The sequence below is a fragment of the Marmota marmota genome, unplaced genomic scaffold (assembly GCF_001458135.2).
Source record: "Marmota marmota marmota unplaced genomic scaffold, marMar, whole genome shotgun sequence".
NCBI lineage: Eukaryota > Metazoa > Chordata > Mammalia > Rodentia > Sciuridae > Marmota > Marmota marmota.
In genome coordinates, this window is record NW_026000241.1 from 628,449 (window position 1) to 651,199 (window position 22,751).

The following is a 22,751-nucleotide window of genomic DNA, read 5'->3' on the forward strand; positions in this document are numbered from 1 at the left end:
GCGGGGAGCGCCGCACGTCCTCACTCGCAGGGCTTGCGGGCGCGGGGAGGTGCCTGGGCCTGCTCAGGTCGCTTCTCCGGAAACCTCGGTGGCAGCTTGGCTGGAACATGCCCTTTGGGGAGGGGCACCTTTGAATGCAGGACTCCGGGCAAGGATCCCTGGGCTTCCACCCCCGCGAGGGGCTTGTCCACTCGATTAGAGAGGCCTGCCCGAGCTGGGGAGTCAAGACTTGAGTTCGGATCCCTTCGCAACTCGCAGCCTCAGTTTACCCCTCTGTGAAATGAACACGTTATCAGTCTCGACTGTTCAGGGTACTTGGCAGTATTCGATCACCAAGTAAACGGTGAATCGAGGTTACTCCGGCCGGGGATGAGACCCCCGCCCCCCGGTGGCCCGGAGCAGCCCGCTACTCTCCCCTCCCAGCCCTGCCGCCCTCCTTGCTTCAGTTTGGAAATTCCGACCCTGCCACGGCCAGCGAGGCAGGACCACCCGCTCGGGCCGGGCATTCTCTCAGTCCGGAAATGCCAGAGCCCTCGTTGAGGAGGGGAAGGCTCGAGGTTTCCGGGAAAGCAGCACCGCCCCTCGGCCCCCCGTGGCCAGCTGTTATAAAGAACCCGTGCGCTCTCCGGGCTCCAGTGCGCAGTGAGCACCTCTCGCCTCCGCGCTGCTCCCTGCGAACTGCCCAGGCTGCCATGGCCCCCGCCGGCGCCCCGTCCGCGCTGCCCCTGCTCCTGGCTCTGCTCGGGGCTCTGCTCCCAGGTGAGTCGAAGGTGCGGGTGGCCGTCAGGTCAGTTCCCCGGATACGACGTGCGCCTTGGACGTGCGCGGTGGGAGGACGCCTCTCCGGTTGGCAAGGGATCAGTCTGTGCCTGCCTAGGGTCAGCGTTAGGGTTATGGGAGATGGAACTAGAACCCCCCATTTGAAAGTCACCAGCCGCAGGTTGGAACCCAGACTCCGAATGACCTCGATGGGTGGCCTCGGGCCCCTTTTACACTTAAGGGTCTCGGCTGTAAAATGGGGCCACCATTTATAAGGACCACCTCGCAGGCTTTGTGTGGGGGTGCAGCACTACCCCTGGCCCCAGGACAGGGTCAGATGGTGTGGGGGGCTGGCCTCCGCTCGGAGTAGGCTTCGTGGACCCATCTCCTCCCACAGACATTCGGTTCCTCATCTTCTGCCCCTGGGGAAGTCCAGGCTGCTTCTGCTCAGGGGAATTCCAGAGTCACTTTCTCAGGGACCACAGACTGCGAAGCAGGTCGTTGAAGCAGGTCGCAGCAACACTCCCCAGCTCCCCGCTCCAGCCCGGATGGGGGCCTAGAGAGGGGAGGTGACTTAACTAGAAATCAGGATGAGTCCAGATTAGAGCCCGTGGTGGAGCTGGAACTGTGTCATCTTGCTGCCTCCGTCTTTCCAACGCTGTCCAGCAAGGCCGATGCCTGCCCTCCCTCTTTCCCCCTGTGAAATGGGAGTAATTCCAGAATCACCCTTGGAGAATTTCCAGTCTCTGTTGTGTTCTGCCTCCGCCCCAGCTAGAGCTAATCTGAGGCCTGGAATCTTGCAAGGGCCAGGCAGGGGTGCTCAGATTTATTATTATTATTATTTGTAATATTTATTTTTTAGTTTTAGGTGGATACAATATCTTTATTTTATTTTTTGTGGTGCTGAGGATCGAACCCAGTGCCTCACATGTGCTAGGTGACTCTCTACCACTTGAGCCACAGCCCCAGCCCCTCAGATTTATTATTATTAATATTAATATCATCATTTGAGATGGGGTCTGGGTATGTCGCCCCTGCTGATCTCAAGTTCCTAAGCTCAATCTATGCTCCCCAAGTAGCTGTGACTACAGGTATTGGCCGTCCAGCCAGGCTCCCTGCTTTTTAATTAATTTTTTTTTTTTTTTGGTACTGGGGATTGAACCCGGGGTGCTTCACCTGAGCTACATCCCCAGCTTTTATTTTCTATTTTGAGACAGGGTCTCACTAAGTTGGCTTAGGGCCTTGCTAAATTGCGAGGCTGGCCTCAAACATTTGATCCTCCAGCCCTCCAGTCACTGGGCCTCCACAGCACTTTAAGTTTTTTCTTTTTTTTTCAACTTTGCAGGCAGAGTCTGAGGTCTAACATAACCTCTTCCTTCTAATCGCACTTCCTTACAAGACAGCCAATCACTCGCTACCTTCCCTGTGCTGTGACTCCTATTAACAGGGGTGTGTGGTGACTACACCCACTCACCTTGTAAGTGGGAAAATTGAGGCTCAGAGAGGGGAAACAGTGTGTCTGAAGGAGTAAGGAGCTAGCCCGATTCCTAGCTCATTTCCCCTGACCTCTTAGAAGGCAGGAGAGGACTGACTTGGTATTACAATCTGACTCTCCTTCCATGGCTCTTCATTGTCCTCAAAGAACACCATAAGCATTTGTGTATATTATATTCATATATACTATGTATATATATATATACATTTGCATATTCTACCGATGAGCTACATCCCCAGCCTTAAAAACTCTTCTTTAGTGTGTTCTGCCCTGCTCACGTGATCTTGATTTCATTTCCCCCTCCTCCCCCTTCCCCTTGCTCCCTGGGCTCCAGCTGCTCTGCCTCTGGGCCTTTGCACTTGCTGTTCCTTTTGCCTGGAAGCCACTTCCCTTTTCTCTGGATGGCCAGCCCTTTCTCATCACTCAGGTCTTTGCCCAGCTCTGTCACCAAGGCACTATTGGTTCGCTCATTGTTTTGTTTTTGCCAAATCTTTACCGACATCCCTTATTAATTATCTTGTTTGCTCACGAATATTCCTGTCTCCCACACTGAAGGCACAGGGTTTTGTTAGTTCAGGGCCGTGTGCCCAGTTCCCTGCCCAAGCTGGGCACACAGTAACGTTGGCGCATGTGATGGGTCACGCCTCTGTCCTCACCCTTGTGTTCCAGAGCCTGGAGATGCCCAAGTGTCGGTCTTCCCCACAGAAGCCACTCTGCCCCGAGGAGGCTCTGTGCTGGTGAACTGTAGTTCAACTTGTGAAGAGGAGGCCTTCTTGGGCCTGGAGACTCCGCTGACCAAGGAGGAGCGGGACAGAGGGCACAACTGGAAGGTGTTCAAACTGAGTGACGTGGAGGAAGACAGCAAGCCGATGTGCTTCTCCAACTGTGGCCCAAACCAGACATTAGCTTCGATTTCCATCACCGTGTACAGTGAGTGTTGGCCAGGGGACAGGATTAGGGAGATGGGGTGGGAGAGGTGGGGGTGGAACCTCAGAGCAGCTCACCGAAGGGCAGGGAGAAAGTTCCACTGTCATCTGGAAGCCCTTTGAATTTCTTTGGTTACATTTCGAGTATCAACAGGAATTGGGACCATTTGAAAACGCCATCTCTCTATGCCTTAATCTCTGTGTGTGGTGCTAGGGATGGACCCCGGGCCTGGCGCATGCTGAGCACATGCTCTACCACTGAGCTTCGCCCAGGGGTTTTATACTCTTTTAAACATAGCAGGAGGCTCTGGATCTGATGCTTTAGAAAAGGATGCATGGGCTGGGGGTGCAGCCCAGCAGCCATAGAGCACTTGCCCAGCATGTGTGAGGCCCTGGGCTCCATCCCCAGAATTGCAAAATAATATTTTTCCTTAACCCTAAAAACAAATGCAAATTAAAACTAGCCCTCAGATGACATTGTTCACACATTGATTAAAAGAATTGACAACAGCCGTGCTGGCCAGACTGTGGGGAGTCTGAGCACAACCCTGTGGCAAGTTATTAGGTATTGAGTCTCAAAATGATATTTGCTTGCCGGGCACGGTGGTGCACACCTGTCGTCCCAGTGGCTCAGGAGGCTGAGGCAGGAGGATCGAGAGTTCAAAGCCAGCCTCAGCAATGGTGAGGTGCTAAGCAACTCAGTGAGACTCTGTCTCTAAATAAAATACAAAATAGGGCTGGGGATGTGGCTCAGTGGTTGAGTGCCCCTCAACTAAGGGTCTCACTGAGTTGCTTAGCACCTTGCTTCTGCTGAGGCTGACTTTGAACTCATGATCCTCCTGCCTCAGCCTCCCAAGTCACTGGAATTACAGGTGTGTGCCACCACACCCAGCTCAAAATATAAATAATTTTTTAAAAAAAGGATTTGCATATTAGCTCTGTGGTAGAGCACCCCTGGCTTCATTCTCTGGTAGTGTCAAAAAAAATTGATATATGCTTGTGTTCTGCACCTTAGAAATCCCAGTCCTGGGAATTGGTCCTAAATGGGCCCCTCCCATCAAGGCATTGGTGGAGCCTTAAAGTTTTTATTTTTTTTCTTCCTGTGGTGCTGGGGATCAAATCCAGGATGTGACACATGCTAGATAAGCTCTCTACCACTTAGCTGCTTGAGGACACAAGTTCACAAATGATTGCATTCTAGAGGGCCAGGGAGAGAAAAGTAGGTTTGCCATATCAGAGAATAGTATGTAACTGTGTAAAAGAATGAGGAAGCTCCTCTGTGCCAGAAGGGAAGTGCTCCAAGGTGTACTGTAAAGTTGAAAAGAAAGTACTGCTGGGCATGAGTGGCATGCCATCTTCTGTGGCAGAGAGCCAAAGGGGGCAGACGGGAAGGTGGTATTTACACACAAAGGAGCCCTAAAAGGAAACACAAGAAATAATAATGTGGGCACAGTAATTTAGGAGTCTGAGGCAGGAGGATCACAAGTTCGAGGCCAGCTTGGGCAACTTAGTGAGACCCCCATCTCAAAAAAAAAAAAAAAAAAAAAAGGAGAAATGACAAGGACAATATTAATTGGCTGTGAATAGAAAAACTGCTGAGAGGCTCTAGGAAAGGGGGAGGCGGAGGATTTTCTTGTAATGTCCTTTTTGCTTTGAGGATTTTTGATGTGTGAGAATGAGTTTCCAAGGCAAAGGAAAAAAAAAGCACAAATATAATTCAAATCATAACAAAACAAAAAGGAGAAACAACAAAGAGAACTGGCCAAGTGACTTGGAATGAGACTGCCTGGGTCCCAGGCCCAGCGTGGCTCTAGGGACTGGGCGAGGGTGGGGGACATGGGTTCTAGGTTTACTTTTCCATCACGTGAGACCTCCTGCCTTGGGGACAGTAGGGTGAAGCTTCATGGCCCCTCACAAAGAAAGCCTTCAGGCACTCATCGACTCCACTTCTGGTTTGGAGGGTGTCTGAGCAGATGCTGGCCCGCCAGGTGAGGAAAGTCCCCAAACATTCCTGGTGGCCTCTGAAAACCCCTGGGAAATCTAGTTAAGGGCTTCTCTGAGTCTCCGCCTGGCAGTTGAGGACCCAACACTACAGGTTGGGTCCTAGCTCCGCCGCATTTCTCCTCGGTGACTTTAGATCTCCCTTTGCCTTGGTTTCCACCTCTGGGAAATGGGCCGGTGGCTGCCCGGTGGTTGTTTCCAGGGCATATGAGGTGGGCGGTGCCTAGGAGAGACCGGCTGGGCTCTGCTCCACTCTTGATGCCAACATGAGGAGGCATCCTCTGGGTGGCTAAGCCATGTCAAAAAAGTTAGAAGTAGGGGCTGGGGATGTGGCTCAAGCGGTAGCCCGCTCCCCTGGCATGCGTGCGGCCCGGGTTTGATCCTCAGCACCAAATACAAAGAAAGATGTTGTGTCCGCTGAAAACTCAAAAAATAAATATTAAAAAAAAAAAAGTTAGAAGTATAGTTCCTAGAGAACGGGAGCACTAGGACTTTGGTGGATGTGTAGGAGTTGGTAGAAATGGGCGCCCTGGGGCTGGGGTATCGTGTGCCTTTGGGATGGGCAAGCCCCCGAGGTCAATCCCCAGCACAGAAGGAACAGCCCGTGAACAAGGGGCCATCCTGGGGGCGGGTCAGGAAGAGCTGGACACTGTTGGGGTGGAAAGGAGGAGCTGTGCGACCTTCTCTTCCTTGGGGTGCTGGGAGCCATGGAGGATTTGTGGGCAGGTCCAGAATCCAGGTAGCAGGACGTACAGGAGTCAGAAAGTGGCTGGGCCTGGGCCTGAGGGCTGCACATGTTATTGGCAACAGTGGCATCCAAGAAGGGATGAAGGATGAAGTGACCAGGATTTGGTGAGGGACTGAGGATCAGGGTCCAGGAGAGGTAAGGACAAATCAGACACCCTTCCTCCAAGTTCTTGTCCTTTAAGGGAACGAGGCTTAAGGATTGCTGAGTCCCATTTAGAGGCTGAGGTTTGATGGGACCTCCTATTCTGCCATTTCCAGTTTCTGTAGTTAAGAGTTAAGAGCTGGGGCTGGGGATATAGCTCAGTTGGTCGAGTGCTTGTGTTGCACACACACAGGCCCTGGGTTCAATCCCCAGCACCACCCCACTCAAAAAAAAAAAAAAAAAAGGAGTTAAGAGCTGTACCTCTGAGGTTTTTGTGACCTTTTGGTTTTTTTTAACAGTTTTACTGAGATATTATTTACATACCATAAAATTCACCCCTTTGGGGGCTGGGGTATAGCTCAGTGGTAGTACCTTGCTTAGCATTCGAAGGCTTTGGGTTCTGTCTCCAGCACCACAAAATTTTAAAAAAAGCACAACTGGATGAATGTTTCAGTGTATTTATAGAATCGTACAACCACTGCCGCTATCTACTTTGAGAACATTTTCATCACCCTAAAAAGAAGCTTCCTGCCCATTTTTAGTCACTCAGTCTCTTAAATTGATTAATAATATTCCACTTCTAATGGCCCCATTTTATAGTTCAGGAAACTGAGGCCCAGAGGGGCAAAGGCACTTGACCACAATCCACAGCAAGAAGCCACATAAGCTGACGTCCAACACAGGCCAGCCTGGCTCCCCACACCTTAGGGGCATTGCAGGTGACATTTTGGGACCTCTTGAGAAGAGATTAGGGAAGGGAAGGTCATCATGTTCCCTCCCTGGGGAGCCAGGGGTCTTGGTGCTAATCCCCAGCTCATCGTGCAATACACGTCCTGGTCATCAGGTTGGGATTCTGTTCCTCCGTATGGAATGGAGTCTGGCCTCTGTGTTGTATGTATATTCAAGGGGGTGTTCAGTTTCCTTTTTCTTTTCCCTTTTTGAAAAATATTTTTTAGGGCTGGGGATGTGGCTCAGGCGGTAGCGCGCTCGCCTGGCATGCGTGCGGCCCCGGGTTCGATCCTCAGCACCACATACAAATAAAGATGTTGTGTCCGCCAAAAACTGAAAAATAAACATCAAAAGTTCTCTCTCTCTCTCTCTCCTCTCTCTTAAAAAAAAAAAAGAAAGAAAAAAGAAAAATATTTTTTAGTTGCCAATGGATTTCTCACTTTGTTTATTCCTATGCGGTGCAGAGGAGGGAACCCAGGGCCTCACTCATGCCAGGCAAGCGCTCTACTGCTCAGCCCCAGCCCCAGCCCTCGGTTTCATTTTTCTATTTGCCCATTTTTAACATGGGATCCACAGCTCCTCCTTCTCTTTCCCTTGAAATCTGGCCCTTGGAGCTGGGGATGGAGCTGAGTGAGGCCCTGGGTTTTACCAGCACTGGGGGAAAAAAACAACTTTTTTTCAAATTGGGCTCCTGAAAAGCCTCCCATCAGTTTGGCCTGCTCTACCTCATTCTTTCAGCAAATATTGAGCAACTACTGTGTGCCAGGCAGAACAAAAGAACAAAGCAGACAAAAATCTCTGCCCCTGGGCTAGGGGTGCTTGGCATGCCCCCAGAGCCTGGGTTCTGTCCCCAACATGCGCACACACACACACACACACACACATTCCTTCCCTCCTTGGGCAAAAGGAGGAAATAGGGAAACAATTGAATAGAATAGATTGTTGTATAGGTTTAGAAGATGGAGATGTGTTGCTGAGCGTGATGGTGCACTCCTGTGATCCCTGCAACTCAGGAGGCTGAGGAAGGAGGATTGAAAGTTCAAGGCCAGCCTCAACAACTTAGTGAGACCCTGTCTCAAAATAAATAATAAAAAGGACTGGGGGTGTAGCTCAGGAGTTCAATCCCCAATGTGGGGAAGAAAAAGAAGGTGGTGTGCACCATGGAGCAAAAAGTCAGGCTGAGCAGAGGTTTTGTTCTGTGGTCTGGGATGGAACCAGGGCTCTAGCCCCAGCCGCACCCTCAGCTCACAGGAGCCCTGGTTAAAGTATGTCTAGTGGAGGGGCTTCTCCTGGGCATTATATTTGACCAGGCTGTGGGGACAGAGTTTGCAGTTGTTTTCAGATCTGGCTGCACTACATAAAGAATTTTTTGGTCCCCTTTACAAACACTTGGGCCTCTCAACAGCTTTCCCTGAAGCTCTTGCATTCCTGTCTGCTTACCTTGCGTCCTCTTTTGGGAAGTCAGGGGAGTGGCGAGATTCCAGGACAGGTGCCCGCTGGCCAGCTTCATGGGAAACTCCCCCACTGTCCCCACAGGGCTCCCGGAGCACATGGAGCTGTTCCCCCTTCCTCCCTGGCAGCCGGTGGGCGAGAACCTCACCCTGAAATGCCAGGTGAAGGGCGGGGCACCCCGGGCCCAGCTCACTCTGGTGCTGCTCCGAGGGGAGGAGGAACTGAGCCGGCAACCTGCGGTGGGGGAGCCAGCAGAGGGCAACGCCACGGTGCTGGCGGGCAGAGGTGACTATGGTGCCAATTTCACATGCCGAGCTGAACTGGACCTGCGGCCCCAAGGACTAGGATTCTTCCAGAACACCTCGGCCCCCAGGCAGCTCCGGACTTTTGGTGAGGCCCCGGGCAAGGTGGACTCAGAGGGGAGCAGCGTTCCTGCGTGGGTGCCGGGTTCCCGGGAAGGAGCCCCTGGCTGTGCCAGTATCGAGAAGGTGGTGGGCTAGATTGCGGAAGCTTTTGGAAAGGACAGATGCTTACCTACAGGAGCGGGATGCCCTGGGGATGGGGTGCCTGTGGCTGCAGGATCTGGGGCGTCTTTACTCCCACACCTGGAACGTTCTCTTCCTGGACTCTATGGCCTGAGTAAAGATGCCCCAGCCAGCTGTGGGATGTCTCGGCCTCTCTGTTCACCTGTTCACGCTCACCCTCTCTCCCCAGTCCTGCCGATGACTTCTCCACAGCTTGAGACCCCCAGGATCCTGGAGGTGGGCACATCGGAGAAAGTGGTCTGCTCCATGGGTGGGCTGTTTCCAGCTTCAGAGGCCCGGGTCCACCTGGCCCTGGGGGACCACAGGCTGAACACCACGGTCACGTACAACAAGGACTCCCTCTCAGCCACAGCTTGGGTGGAGGGGACTGCAGAGAACGAGGGTGACCATCTGCTGGTGTGTGCAATCATGCTGGGGAACCAGAGCCAGGAGTCCTGGAGGAACCTGACAGTCTACAGTAAGAAGGGCAGGGGTGAGGCTCTCAGGGGACATGGCCTGCCGCGGGGGCTGGGCTCACTGTTGTGTTCCGCCTCAGGTTTCCCAGCTCCCAACCTGACCCTGAGCGAGCAGGAGGTTTCAGAAGGGACCCAGGTGGAAGTGGCGTGTGAAGCCTCCGTTGGCCTCAGGGTGAGGCTGAGCGACGCCCCAGCTGAGCCATGGGCCCCGAGCGTCCAATTCCTGCTGAACGCCACAGCTGAGGACAACGGTCGCCATTTCTCTTGCTCTGCTGCCTTGGAGGTGGCTGGGCACCTGCTGTACAAGAACCAGACCAAGGAACTTCGGGTCCTGTGTGAGTGGAGGTCTTAGACAATGACCCCTGCCCTTGTGGCCCAGCCCAAAGGCCCCGTGAACTCTTGCCCTCCAAGGCCTGTCCCCACCCCTGGTAGTCCTGGATGTGAGGGGTGTCCTTGTCCCCCTTTTGCTCATCCTGCTGTTTCCCTAGACGGGCCCCGACTGGACGAGAGTGACTGCCTGGGGAACTGGACGTGGCCAGAAGAGACCAACCAGAAGCTGTCCTGCCAGGCATGGGGTAACCCGGTCCCTCAGCTGACCTGTCTTCGGGAAACGGATGGGGCTCTGCTGCCCACTGGGGACCTGAGACCTGTCAAGAAGCAGTATGAGGGCACCTACATCTGCAAGGCAGAGAGCCCTCGTGGAGCCGTCACCCGGAAGGTGTTCTTGACCGTGCTCAGTGAGTGTGCCAGTGTGCGGGGCTGGGCGCAGGTGGGAACAGAGATCCTAGCTTGATCCTCAGTCCCTTGTGTCCTTCCAGCAGCCGGGAAAAATGTGCTCATCATCGTTCTGTTGACGGCTGGGGCCATCCTGGGCGCTGTGGTCGTGGCCACTTACCTCTATAACCGCCAACGGAAGATCAAGATATACAAGCTCCTGAAGGCGCAGGAGGCCGCCGCCATGAAGCTGAACACACAGGCCACGCCCCCCTGAGCCCGCCCCGAGACAGGGCCTCCTTCTCGCCGCCCCCTCATCTGCATGGTGTTGCACGAAAGAGAAGGGTGGACAGAAGCCCTTTGGCTACGTCCACCTCCTCAGGGTAACAGGATAGGACAGTGGCCTGAGGATGCAGACAACATTTGGTGTCGTGGCATCTGCACAAATAGAATCTCCAGGCCTCACACCTGACCCGCAGTCACAGTCTGAGCCAAAAGGAGACGGCAAGACCTGGACACATGTCAGATCTGACCAGGACAGTGGGGGAGTGATGGCCGTGGACCTTGTGGATCCACAGCCTGGAAATACTGAGGTTCACTCCCTACTGCCTATGCCGGGGCCCCACAGCCTGAAGGAAGAATAAACCCACAGACCTAGGTAGCAGTGAAACAAAAAGGCCCGTACATCCTCTAAGGCTCTGACACTGCTGTCCAGTTGTCCCCAACTCTTGATGATGATGTATTTATTAATTTGGTATTTTGCCAGCTATTTATTGCATACCTTTTATGTAGGCTACAGTGGTGAACAAGGTGAACACAGGTTCTCACTCTCATGGAATTCTCAGTCTAATTACATTCAGAGTCGCCAGGTAGAGTTGTCCTGGCTGGGCACTGCACAAGAGTGCCTGGTAAAAAGATCAAGTGGGGCTGGACTTTCATACTCCATTGGCCAAGCTGCTTTCTCCCAGAAAGGGTGCTTTTTCTGTCAGGCATTAAGGCACCGTAGGAGCTAGCAATGATGACATGCTTGGCCACCACTCACTGAGACCTTACTACTTCCCCTTCTCGGCACTGGTGCTGTTAATCACCTCTCCACCCACATGTTTCTCAGGCCTATGTTCTCAGTGATCCTCAGTGACTATGCCCCTCCTGTGCAGCGACACTATAAAGTCCCATGAAATTCTTCCCAACTGTGTATCCCACCTTATCTCACCTGTCTCTGCCTCAGTGGGACCATGAAGGAATAGAACACCGTGCAGCTCCAAAACCCGTCAGTGTTCAGGACACTGGGGGAAGTGATGGGGGTCCAGGACTGCAAGGCTTTGGACCCCCTCCCACCTCAGGAAGCCTCTCCTTTATGCCAATAAAGTTTTTTCATCAGCCTCGGCGTCAGCCTCTGTGAGGAGAGAAAACCCTGTCACATCTACTGGAAGAAACTCTACATAGCCCAGCCACAGCTCCTAACCTCCCACTTCCTCTCCCAAGAGAAGGTTGCCTGTTGGCTCAACTCTGAGGCTTTGTTCTAAATCTGGGAGTTTAAAAAAAATTATCTGGACCTGGGTCCACAAAATTGAAATGACAACTGGTTGTCAATGGGGTCTGGAATCTCATTCCTGGGCCAAAAGGGATGGATATCTTCTGCGGGGCTCCTGGGTCCCCTGGGGATCTCGGGGCCCCTCTCTGGGCGGGTCTAAGGAGGCGGGACTACGAATCTCCTATCTCCAGAGCCAGTGGTGGCTCTCTGGCGCCAGGCCCTTCAGCGCAGGCTTTCTGCCATGGGGTCTCTGCTCCTCCTGTCGCTACTGCTTTTGCTGGTGACCGTGTATCCAGGAGATGGAGGCGTGCTGGGGAGCCAGGCTGAGCGTGTGCAAGGCACCAGCGGCAGCCCTCCCGCACCCTCGGGGACACCAGCGCCCTTCTGGGTACGCATTAGTCCGGAGTTGGTGGTGGTACCACAGGGGGGCTCAGTGCGGCTTAACTGCAGCAATAGCTGCCCCCTGCCGGAAAGTTCCAGCACCCAGCTGCTGCCGGAAAGTTCCAGTGTCGGCACACAGCTGCTGCTGGGCAAGACGCTCAGTGGGCCAGGTTGGGTATCTTACCAGCTGCTGAATGTGAGGGCTTGGAGATCCGACGTACACTGCTTCGTCACCTGCGCAGGAAAAACGCGAGAGGCCACCGCCAGGATCACCGCCTACAGTGAGGGACAGGGGTACAGGTCCAGCTGGGGTGAGGGGAAGAAGGTGAAGGATGGGGTAGTTGAAAGTCGCGAGAGGGGGCGCCCGCGGACCTTACGGTGGGGCTCCCCTCTTGCTTTAGAGCGGCCTCGCAGCGTTATCCTGGAACCACCGATCTTGGTTGGCCAGGAGTACTTTCTGCGCTGCCACGTGACGCACGTGTTCCCAGTGGGCTCCTTGATGGTGATCCTGAGGCGCCGCGGCCAGGTCATCTATTTCGAAAGCTTGGAGCACTTCCAAGATTTGAATCTGGCCAATGTGACGCTGACCCATGTTTTGCGCACTGGGCCCAGCAACCTATGGCAACCGTTGACCTGCCACGCGCGCCTCAGTCTCCACGGTCTGGTGATACACAGCAGCTCAGCACCTATGATGCTAACAGCCTTAGGTGAGGCACCTGGGGACTTGGGGGAGGGAGATTATGACTTCAGGATGGTGTGCAGACCTAATGACCACATAGTGGTCGCCAGACCTCTATGTGCACCTTTCCTAATTCTCACCTCCTGCTCCCAGCTTGGAACCCCGCCTCCAAAGCCTTGGCCTCCATCTCCATCGCAGCCCTTGTGGGGATCCTTCTTGCCATGGGGGCTGCCTACCTGTGCAAGTGCCCAGCTAAGCAGCCCCGGCTTAGAAAGCTATTCTATGCCAACCAAGCCAAAGGAAAAAGAAGTCTGGTACAATTTAGTAAACCCAGCTTGGATCAATAAAGCTTCCTTGACCAGTCTCTGTCACACAGCCTAACGGTCCTTAGAGGAAAGTGTCTCCTTTACTGGCCCTGCTTTCTCAAAATTCTTTGTCTTGCTTAGTTAGGCACTTGAGGTTTCTCCCTCAAGGCCTACTTGAGGTTCCAGGGCCCCAGTACCTCTGCATTCCCAACCGGTGTAGTAAAAAAACATCTGCTAGCATTATCAGTGAGGTGCAGATGGGCTAAATGGGGCCCTGGAGGGGCCTTGGGCTGGGGGAGGGCTGGTTCATTGTACAGCTTTTCCTCATTGGCTCCGTCGCTACCACGCAGCAGCTCTGATTGGATGTTAAGTTTCCTTTCCCACCCCCATCTCCACTTTACACAGTCGGCTTTCCAGGAGGCCAACATCGGAGGGGTCCTCATCCCCACAGCCCACTATTAGCGTTGAGGAACAGAAAATAAGTGGGCGGGGTCATATAGGGTCACGTATTGCGGGAAAGGGATACCCAGACGAACTATCTATGTAGTGACAGCAAGAGAGAGAGGTCATCAGATGGTCCACGTAGGTTGTCAGAGCCTGGTGTCCTAGCAACGTCCTGGTAGTCACTGGGCCAGGTGGGCATATGGGAGGTGTCAAAGCTTGGGACCCAGATGCAGGGTCAAAAGCGTGACATTTGATTTCTCGGTCTCACGAAGATGCAGAATTTAGGCCCGCTCAGGGTACCTAGCGGAGCCGACACTGTCCAGGGCCCCGCCCGCCCCGAGGAAGGCGCGTTCAGAAGCGCTCCCTGGGAAGCTTGCGCTCGCACAGGCGGGTAGACACATGCCCGCTGCACGCTGGGTAAATACAGACCCCGAGCCGAGCCGATTCTAATTTAGACGCCCGCGAACGCTGCGCGCACGCACACGTGTCTCCGACTCGCTGGGACTTTTGTCCCCGCCCCCTCTTCGCGTGCCGGAGCCGAGCGGGAGGACTAGAGGTGTGGTTGTCATCCTCAGCTCCTCGGGGTCAGAGGACGGTTCAGTGGAAGGAGGCATCCCCACACCGTCCTCTAGACCCGTCTTTTCCCCACACGGTGTGGCTCAAACCTCTGTTAAGCTCCAAATCAATCCCCGCCCCAAGGGGCGCTGGTAGGAGGAGCTAAACCTGCGGGCGGAGCTCAAGCCCAGCTTGTTATCCTAGCATCTAAACCAGGGTGGGTGGAGGTTTGGGCAGGGCAACCCAGCATCCCCCCACCTCCGCGTCGCGGCCGAGGATGACGCGGGAGAGCGTGGTCGTCCCCAGAAGGCTCCAGGAGATCGGGCCGACCTCCATGTAAACCCGGGGGTCGCTCACTCCTGCCGGCTCGCCTTCGCCAAGGCCTGGAGCCCAGTGCACGCTCGCCTCCCGCCCCCCGCCGCCTCTGCCGCCGCCCCCTCCTTGGAAACCAAGTTACCAACGTTTAAACCAATCCCCGAGCGCAACTCTGCCTCCCCCACACTCCACCCGCCGCGCCGCGCCGTCCTCTAGCCGGGCTCGTCACTCGCGCTCCCCTCGCTTCCTTCGCTTCCCCCGCGGCGGCGATGCCAGGGCCTTCGCCAGGGCTGCGCCGAGCGCTACTCGGCCTCTGGGCTGCCCTGGGCCTGGGGATCCTTGGCCTCTCAGGTAAGAGCCCGCTGCTGCTCGGGGTGGACAGAGCTGGGGCGGAGTTGCCAGACCTGAGCAGCGGCCTTACGCCCCTCCCAGCTCCGCCCTCTCCTCGCTCCCACGCTTCTGCTCCCCACCTTGAGCCCCTGTCTCCCTCCCCCCACCACGCACAGAGACCCAGCCTCGTGACTCCTGGCCCTCCTACTCCCTTCGAGATGGAGGGTGTTCTTTTGCACCCAACCCTGTGCCCTAGGGACCCTGTGGCTCTCCTGTCCCTTCCCCGGGTACCTCCTCGCTCTGTGTGGTGCACTGTGGACCATGGACTGGCGTCTTTCCCACTCACGATCAGCAAAGACCCTATCTCCTCAACTCATGACTCAGAGGCGCTGTTCCCGCTCCATTCGGAGCCCTGGCAACCGGGTCGTTCCCGCGGTTCTTTCCAAGCGTCCAGCCCCGCGTCCTCTTTCCATATTCTTTACCCAGGATTGGGGTCCTCCCGTATCCTTGACTCAGGCACAACTCAGCTTTGCCCTCACTCCAACCTCAGTCTCCTGGCGATCTGCCAGGACCTTGAGAACTCGTTCATTCCCCATCCCCCACCTGGAGTCCCCTCCTCCCAGCGTTGCTGTGTGCATCGAAGACCCCATTTTCCCTCTCTTCCCCTCGCACCATGTTTTCCCACCACTTCATTGGAGCCTTGGAGACCAGGGCTCACCGTTGCCATGTCCCAGAGACACCCTCAAGGTTTGGACTCTGGGAGCACACATCCAAACCTGAGGCCCGGGCAGGACGCGGGACTCCTGGGTTCTTTCCTGACTGTGGCCTCTGCTCGTCCCTCGGGGACCCCTGACTCAGTGTAGGGGCACTGAGGTCTCAGGCTGAGCCCGCGTTTCCCCGGGCAGCGGTCGCGCAGGAGCCCTTCTGGGCAGACCTGCAGCCCCGCGTTGCGCTTGTGGAGCGCGGGGGCTCGCTGTGGCTGAACTGCAGCACCAACTGCCCTCGGCCGGAGCGCGGTGGCCTGGAGACCTCGCTGCGTCGAAATGGGACCCAGAGGGGCTTGCGCTGGCTGGCGCGGCAGCTAGTGGACATCCGCGAGCCAGAGACCCAGCCCGTCTGCTTCTTCCGCTGCGCTCGGCGCACACTACAGGCGCGTGGGCTCATTCGCACTTTCCGTGAGTTCTGTGTGGCCAAGCTTATACTCCACTACTTTCCTTCCCTTCCAAGGCCCCGCCCCAGGGTTCCGGGGTCCTCCCCTTTAGGCTCCACCCTCTCGATTCCCACGCTCTCCCTTCTGGGTCTTACCTCCCTAAGCCCCAGCGTTTTCAATAGCAGCGATTCCCATTTTGCAGAGCGGCCAGATCGCGTAGAGCTGGTGCCGCTACCTGCCTGGCAGCCCGTGGGCGAGAACTTCACCCTGAGCTGTAGGGTCCCGGGCGCCGGTCCCCGCGGGAGCCTCACACTGACCCTGCTGCGCGGGGCTCAGGAGCTGATCCGCCGCAACTTTGCCGGCGAGCCACCCCGAGCGCGGGGAGCGGTGCTCACCGCCACGGTACTGGCGCGGAGAGAGGACCATGGAGCTAATTTCTCATGCCGCGCGGAGCTGGACCTTCGGCCGCATGGCCTGGGACTGTTTGAAAACAGCTCCGCCCCCAGAGAGCTCCGAACCTTCGGTGAGTGGGTGTGGGGTCCCCAACTTGGGGCGGGCTGATTTTTAAGTTTAGAGACATATGCATCTGAATGCTACTCCTTACTTCAACGCTCACCCGCTGAGTTATTTTCGTCTATGCCTTAAGACTGATAATATAAGATAGTGAATGTGAAATGCTTAGTACATATCGACTGCTCAGTACATAAATTTAAGCCCTATTCTTCGACCCTAGCCTTGTCTCCAGACTCCCCGCGCCTCATTGCTCCCCGGCTCCTAGAAGTGGGCTCAGAAAAGCCGGTGAGCTGCTCTTTGGACGGACTGTTTCCAGCCCCGGAGGCTGGGGTTTACCTCGAATTAGGAGATCAGAGACTGAATCCTTATGTCACACTCGAGGGGGACGCCCTCATGGCCACTGCTACAGTCACGGCAAGCGCAGAGCAGGAGGGTGCCAGGCAGCTGGTCTGCACCGTGACCTTGGGGGGCGAAAGCCGAGAGACCCGGGAGAACCTAACGATCTACAGTAAGGAGCTGCGCACCCAGATTTCCGCGACCTAGGGGTGGGGCCAAAACCACTCAAAGGCGGGGCGATGAGTGGGCGGGATCCCAGTACCTGAACAGGCATGGCCAGAGAATTTTTAAAGGACTGACAGATAGAGGTTGGGAAGTTGGCTGCAACCCGGGAAACGCTCCGGGAGATAAGGGGCGGGCTTTGACCCGTAGGAGGGGCGTGGTCAGCGGACTCCCGGCAATGCTCGGTCCCCAGGCTTCCCCGCGCCCCTCCTGAACCTGAGTGAACCCAACGCCCCTGAGGGGAAGATGGTGACAGTAACCTGCACAGCCGGGGCTCGGACCCTGGTCACACTGGAGGGAATTCCAGCTGCTGTTCTGGGGCAGCCCGCCCAACTCCAGCTAAACGTCACTGAGAATGATGACAGGCGCGGCTTCTTCTGCGAAGCCATCCTCGAGGTGGATGGGGAGATCTTGAGCAAGAACGAGAGCGCGGAGCTTCGCGTCCTATGTGAGTTAATGTTAACCCATCGCCCAGCTCCTAGTGACCTCCAATCACCTGCTCACTCTCCGATCGCGATCGCATAGTGGAAGCGGGGGTCATTCATCGCAAGCCACTTTTAGCCTCTTGTATCCCACGCCCCTGTCCACAGATGGTCCCCGGCTGGACGACTCTGATTGTCCCAGAAGCTGGACGTGGCCAGAGGGCCCAGAGCAGACATTGCGCTGCGAGGCCCGAGGAAACCCAGCGCCCTCAGTGCATTGCGCGAGGCCCGACGGCGGGGCTGTGCTGGCGCTTGGCCTACTGGGTCCGGTCACTCGCGCACTGGCAGGCACTTACCGCTGCACAGCGGTCAATGCACAGGGCGAGGCGGCCAAGGACGTGACACTAACAGTAGAATGTGAGTAGTGGGGTACCCAGGGCGCATCTCTTTCTGGTTCTCAGGGCCTAAGCGGGGCTGACCTATAGGGAAGTATAAGAATAGGGTTTGAAGTGTGTCTCTGGGCAGGACTTGGGAAAAGGGAAGAGGCTGGTGAGGAAGCGGCATCAGGGACCAATCTTGGAAAAGGATGGGGGCGTGGGTGTGTGGGTGTACTCTGGCAAAAATGGGTGGTCTGAGTGGCCAAAAATTTTAGGCTGAAGACTGGAGAGGGCCTGTGGGTTCATTGTGGGAATTAGAAAAATGCCCTTACTCAGGGCTCATGGAGCTTGATTAGCTACACCCTTTTGGCTAGCAGTCCCTGCAGGGCACAGCCTGCCCAACCCAGCCTGGCGCTGGGACCCAAAAAGGGTCACTAAGGTCATCACATCGTTCCCCAGACCTCAAACCCAACAACATACGCCTCCTTTCAGATGCACCGGCGCTAGACAGTGTGGGCTGCCCAGAACAGATTACTTGGTTGGAGGGAACAGAGGCCTCGCTGAGCTGTGTGGCACACGGGGTCCCTCCGCCCAACGTGAGCTGTGTACGCACTGGGGAGGCCAAAATTGTCGAAGGGCTGCTGCGCGTGGCTCGGGAGCATGCAGGCACTTACCGATGCGAAGCCACCAACGCTCGAGGTTCTGCAGCTAAAAATGTGGCTGTCACGGTGGAATGTGAGTAGAGGCGGCTCAGGACAAGATAGGGTTTGTCGGCACCACCCAGACCAGCTTCCTGTCCCCTATGTGAACCCCTGCTTCCTTGTGTCCCAGATGGCCCCAGTTTTGACGAGCTGAGTTGCCCCAGCAACTGGACCTGGGTGCAAGGATCTGGACGGCTGTTTTCCTGTGATGTCGAAGGGAAGCCAGAGCCAAGCGTGGAGTGCGTGGGCTCTGAGGGTGCCAGTGAGGGGACGGTGCTGCCGTTGGCAAGCTCAAACCCTAATCCTGGAGACCCCGGTATTGCTAGTGACCTGACACCTGGTATCTACATCTGCAACGCCACCAACCCGCACGGCTCCACGGTCAAAACAGTTGTCGTGAGCGCGGAGTGTGAGCGGAGCCCAGGTGGGCGGGAGTAAGGGGTGTCCCCAGGGTCCCGGGCCCCCTCCCTGACGCCCTCTACTGGCTACTCTGCAGCGTCGCCACAGATGGATGAGTCCACCTGCCCAAGTCATCAGACATGGCTGGAAGGGGCTAAATCTGCAGCGCTGGCCTGCACCGCCCGAGGTCAGCCCTTCCCACAAGTGCACTGCTCCAGAGAGGGTGCGCCCCAGCCTGAGAGGCAGCGCGTGTCCCGAGAGGATGCGGGTACCTATCTCTGTGTGGCCACCAATGCTCATGGCACAGATTCCCGGACCATCACTGTGGGCGTGGAATGTGAGTGCAGGCCTTTCCTGATGCAAGGGACTCTGTCCCTGGAAAAGTAATTTGCAGGGTGACAGAGCCCACGGAAGTTCAGCGGCACCTCTCCCAGTCCCATTGTTGGGAGCAGGGAGTTCTGGCCTAAACCTGGGTGGTAATGAAAATTCTAGGGAACAGGAACTCGCTCCGGCTCGCTTAAATCCTGGATGGATAGTGGCAAAGCTCCACCTCCTCCCATTCAATAAGAAGGGAGCAAAATTTATGTCCTAAAATACTGACTGTGGAGGGAAGGTGCTCTGACGCGAGCAGCATTTTCTCCCCCTCACCGGAAAAGAGGAGGCGTCAGGCCGATTATGATGGGCCAGAGTAGGGCACCTGGGTAACCGCTGAGCAGCCGCTAAATCGGTCTTCACCCCTTTGACCCCTGCAGACCGTCCGGTAGTTGCGGAGCTGGCCGCCTCACCCTCGAGCGTGCGGCCAGGCGGGAACTTCACATTGACCTGCCGCGCAGAGGCCTGGCCTCCAGCCCAGATCAGTTGGCGCGCACCCCCGGGAGCCCTCAACATCGGCCTGTCGAGCAACAATAGCACGCTAAGCGTGGCGGGCGCTATGGGCAGTCACGGCGGGGAGTACGAGTGCGCCGCCACCAACGCGCACGGGCGCCATGCACGGCGCATCACGGTGCGCGTGGCTGGTAAGTGACAGCTGGGGGTGGAGCAAGGGATCTGCTGGAGGGCGTGACCCGGGCCTTGGGGCTCGGGTCAGTATCAATCTCTGCCTCTCAATCCCAAAAGACGAGACCAAAGTGGGTCAAAGTAGAAGTCAACGCGCCTGACGAATGGGGCTCTTGATGGAAGATCAGGGGTGGGAGGCGGAGGTCGGGAGGAAGGTCAGCTCCAGGGAGAGGGACCCTTCAGAGCTGTGACAGCTGTGGGAGGCTCTGATGAACTTGGAGTGGGTTTTGGGGTAGAGGGTGAGGATGACTTGACCTAACTCACCCTCCACTATGGCGCTGTGGGGAAGGGGGACCCAGGGAAGCTGATGGGGGTCAACGAGGTGCCCTCCCCCATTAAATGTAGCTCCTGGGGATGGTTCTCTCTGGGGTGGAGAAACTGCGCTGGCCTCACTGGTCTTCGTTCTTTTGGGAATGGAGAGAATTGACTCACCACTATGGGGTCAAGGGCTTGTATTCGCATGGGGTGTCAACTGGGTCTGCGGTCCCACTGCCCCTAGAGGGCCTTAGGTGCTCTCCAACTTCTCACAGGCCGGGCTCACTTCCCTGGGGTTCACATGCCAGATGCATGAAGGCTGACCTCGTGTTCATGCCAGGGGACAGTGACTGCGGGTGGGAGGAGCCTGGCGCTTTCCCACCCTCGGTGAAAATTTCCACGCGGCAGGTCCGTGGCTGTGGGTGGCCGTGGGCGGAGCGGCCGGGGGCGCGGCGCTGCTGGCGGCTGGGGCTGGCCTGGCCTTCTACGTGCAGTCCACCGCCTGCAAGAAGGGCGAGTACAACGTCCAGGAGGCCGAGAGCTCAGGAGAGGCCGTGTGCCTCAACGGCGCGGGCGGGGGCGCCGGCGGGAGCGCAGAAGGTGGACCCGAGACTGGGGGCTCCGCGGAGTCGCCGTCGGGGGGCGAGGTCTTCGCCATCCAGCTGACTTCCGCGTGACCTGCTCCCCTCTCCCCGCGGGCCGGGGGCCGCCCCCCAGGCGCACACGGGGGCTTATTTATTGTTCTATCTATTTATTTATTTATTCATTTATTTATTTATTCAACTCCAGGGGTATCACCCCTATTTTCTACCCATCTCCCCCAATAAAGTTTTTATAAAGGACTCTCGGTCTCAGCTTCTGTGGATGCAAAATGAGACAATGTGGTCGAATCCCGATTGCGACGATTATTCCTCCAAAAGACTTTTTTTTTTTTTTTTTTGAGAGCCTACTATGTGTCAGGCGTTAGGCACGTGACACGCCGCCTGTGAGCAGTGTGATCTGGAGCTTTACCTCCCTGTTCCCAGTTTCCTGCCATCACAGGACCCTTGGGCAGGGGTGGGGACCAGCTCCTTCCTCCTCCTCCCTGTTGCTTATCTCTTCCGTCCAGCTCGGACCTCCGATCTGCCCCCTGACCCAGCTAGATCCTGAAGGTGGGAGATCAGGTGCTTTCCCCAGGTCTGTTTACCGGCAGAGCCACGCCGCCTTGCCGGGAGAGGCCAAGCAGTCCTTCCCAAGTTGTGGGATGGGTGGAGGGAGGAGCAGTGGCTGCAGTTGTGGGTGTCAGCCCTCCTGTTAAAGGACTACTGCTGCCCCCACCCCAAAGCTTCCTCCAGCCAGTGTCCACCCACACTGCCTCAGTTTACCCCAACCTGCTTTTTCACTTGACCCATCATGATTCAGAGCTAACACAGGGGATCAGCAGCAACCCCCCACGCACATCACCATCCCTCCAATGGCATAAGGAGAGAACAGCTGGGCCTCCCCCTCTCTCCCTCCTCCCTCAAAAACAGGAACACAGAGCTCTGGAGAAGGAAGTCCGCCTGGGCAGCTCCAAGCTTCATTGGCTGCCCCCATGCAAACATTTAATGAGCAAAGATGAGAACAGGAAGGAGGGCATGAGAGGGCAAACTGGTTCTGGGTGTTAAGTGCCAGGGACAAAAAGCAACAAAGCACAGGCAAGTTAGAGTCCCTGCTGGGCTCCCCCCCAAGTCTCTACCACTTCCCCTGGCCTCCTCCAGATCCCCTGAAGCCCACAAAATCTTGCCTGCCTGTCCTGTCCTTTGGTTTGGTTTTGTTGATAGTGAGGGTTGAACCCTGGGGTGCTCTACCACTAAGCTACACCCCCAGCCCTTTTTATTTCATTTTGAGATAGAGTCTCACTAAGATGAGGCTGGCCTCAATCTCCCTACAGAGTACCTGGTATTACAGGTGTGCACTACCATGCCCAGCCCATGCTGTTCCTTCTGACGGGGGAGTCCTCACCTCCAGGTCCCTTTGCTAGTTCCCTAACTTTTTTTTTTTTAAGTATTTGTTTTTTATTTGTAGTTGGACACAGTACTTTTATTTTGTTTATTTATTTTTATGTGGTTCTGAGAATCGAACCCAGGGCCTTGCATGTGCTAGGCAAGCACTCTACCACTGAGCCACAACCCCAGCCCTAGTTCACTATCTTGAGGTCTCTATGCCAAGTCAATCCCTGAGGGGACCTTCCCTGAGCCCCATGGATAAAGTAGCCCCTCAATTCTTTTTGTGGGGGGGCGTACCTGGGGATTGAACTCAGGGGCACTCAACCACTGAGCCACATCCCCAGCCCTGTTTTGAATTTTATTTAAGAGACAGGGTCTCACTGAGTTGCTTAGTGCCTTTCTTTTGCTGAGGCTGGTTTTGTACTCATGATCCTCCTGCCTCAGTCTCTCCAGTTGCTGGGATTACAGATGTGTGCCACCGCATCTGGCTCAATTCCTCTTACACATTTTTCTGCAGCCCAGATCACTACTTAAGATTCTATTTGGGGGCTGAGATTGTGGCTCAGTGGTAGAGCGCTCGCCTAGCATGTGCGAGGCCCTGGGTTCGATCCTCAGCACCACATAAAGATAAAAAATAAAGATATTGTGTGCCGCAGTCTGGCTGGGCACAATCAGGAGCCACTTGTCAAAAGAAAGCAACTTTATTTTTAGAACCACACACGCCAAACAAAACAGCCTCTCAGGAAAAACCCTCAGAGCCTCAACTGCCACCACCGGCTTCCCACAAGCCTCTCTCTCCCACACAAGCTTCTCTCCACCTCCCACAATCCTCCTGCTCTTGAGGC

At 55.8% G+C, this 22,751-nt stretch overlaps 3 protein-coding genes across 5 annotated transcripts; all 3 read left to right on the plus strand.

The window, feature by feature from the left end:
• Positions 1–28: 28 nt before the first annotated feature.
• On the plus strand, positions 29–11,347 carry Icam1 (intercellular adhesion molecule 1). 3 transcript variants are annotated; one of them, XM_015488993.2, is made up of 7 exons: positions 29–759; positions 2,924–3,184; positions 8,336–8,641; positions 8,966–9,253; positions 9,332–9,586; positions 9,740–9,988; positions 10,070–11,347. In XM_015488993.2, exons 1-7 carry the CDS (start codon positions 522–524, stop codon positions 10,240–10,242), a joined length of 1,770 nt encoding a protein of 589 aa, XP_015344479.1. In that variant the 5' UTR covers positions 29–521; the 3' UTR covers positions 10,243–11,347. The 3 variants fall into 3 exon arrangements, with proteins under 3 accessions (XP_015344479.1, XP_015344478.1, XP_015344480.1); XM_015488992.2 differs by having other exon boundaries at positions 30–759; positions 10,052–11,347; XM_015488994.2 differs by having other exon boundaries at positions 30–759; positions 10,073–11,347.
• A 145-nt stretch (positions 11,348–11,492) lies between these two features.
• Positions 11,493–12,930, plus strand: Icam4 (intercellular adhesion molecule 4 (Landsteiner-Wiener blood group)). The gene is made up of 2 exons (XM_048795536.1): positions 11,493–12,587; positions 12,713–12,930. The coding sequence occupies exons 1-2, from the start codon at positions 11,741–11,743 to the stop codon at positions 12,904–12,906; spliced, it is 1,041 nt and encodes a 346-aa protein (XP_048651493.1). The 5' UTR covers positions 11,493–11,740; the 3' UTR covers positions 12,907–12,930.
• A 1,132-nt stretch (positions 12,931–14,062) lies between these two features.
• Positions 14,063–20,781, plus strand: Icam5 (intercellular adhesion molecule 5). The gene is made up of 11 exons (XM_015488991.2): positions 14,063–14,529; positions 15,414–15,683; positions 15,861–16,181; positions 16,392–16,679; positions 16,923–17,177; positions 17,320–17,568; positions 18,021–18,263; positions 18,360–18,638; positions 18,726–18,965; positions 19,381–19,644; positions 20,348–20,781. Exons 1-11 carry the CDS (start codon positions 14,448–14,450, stop codon positions 20,614–20,616), a joined length of 2,760 nt encoding a protein of 919 aa, XP_015344477.1. The 5' UTR covers positions 14,063–14,447; the 3' UTR covers positions 20,617–20,781.
• The last annotated feature ends 1,970 nt before the right edge of the window (positions 20,782–22,751 follow it).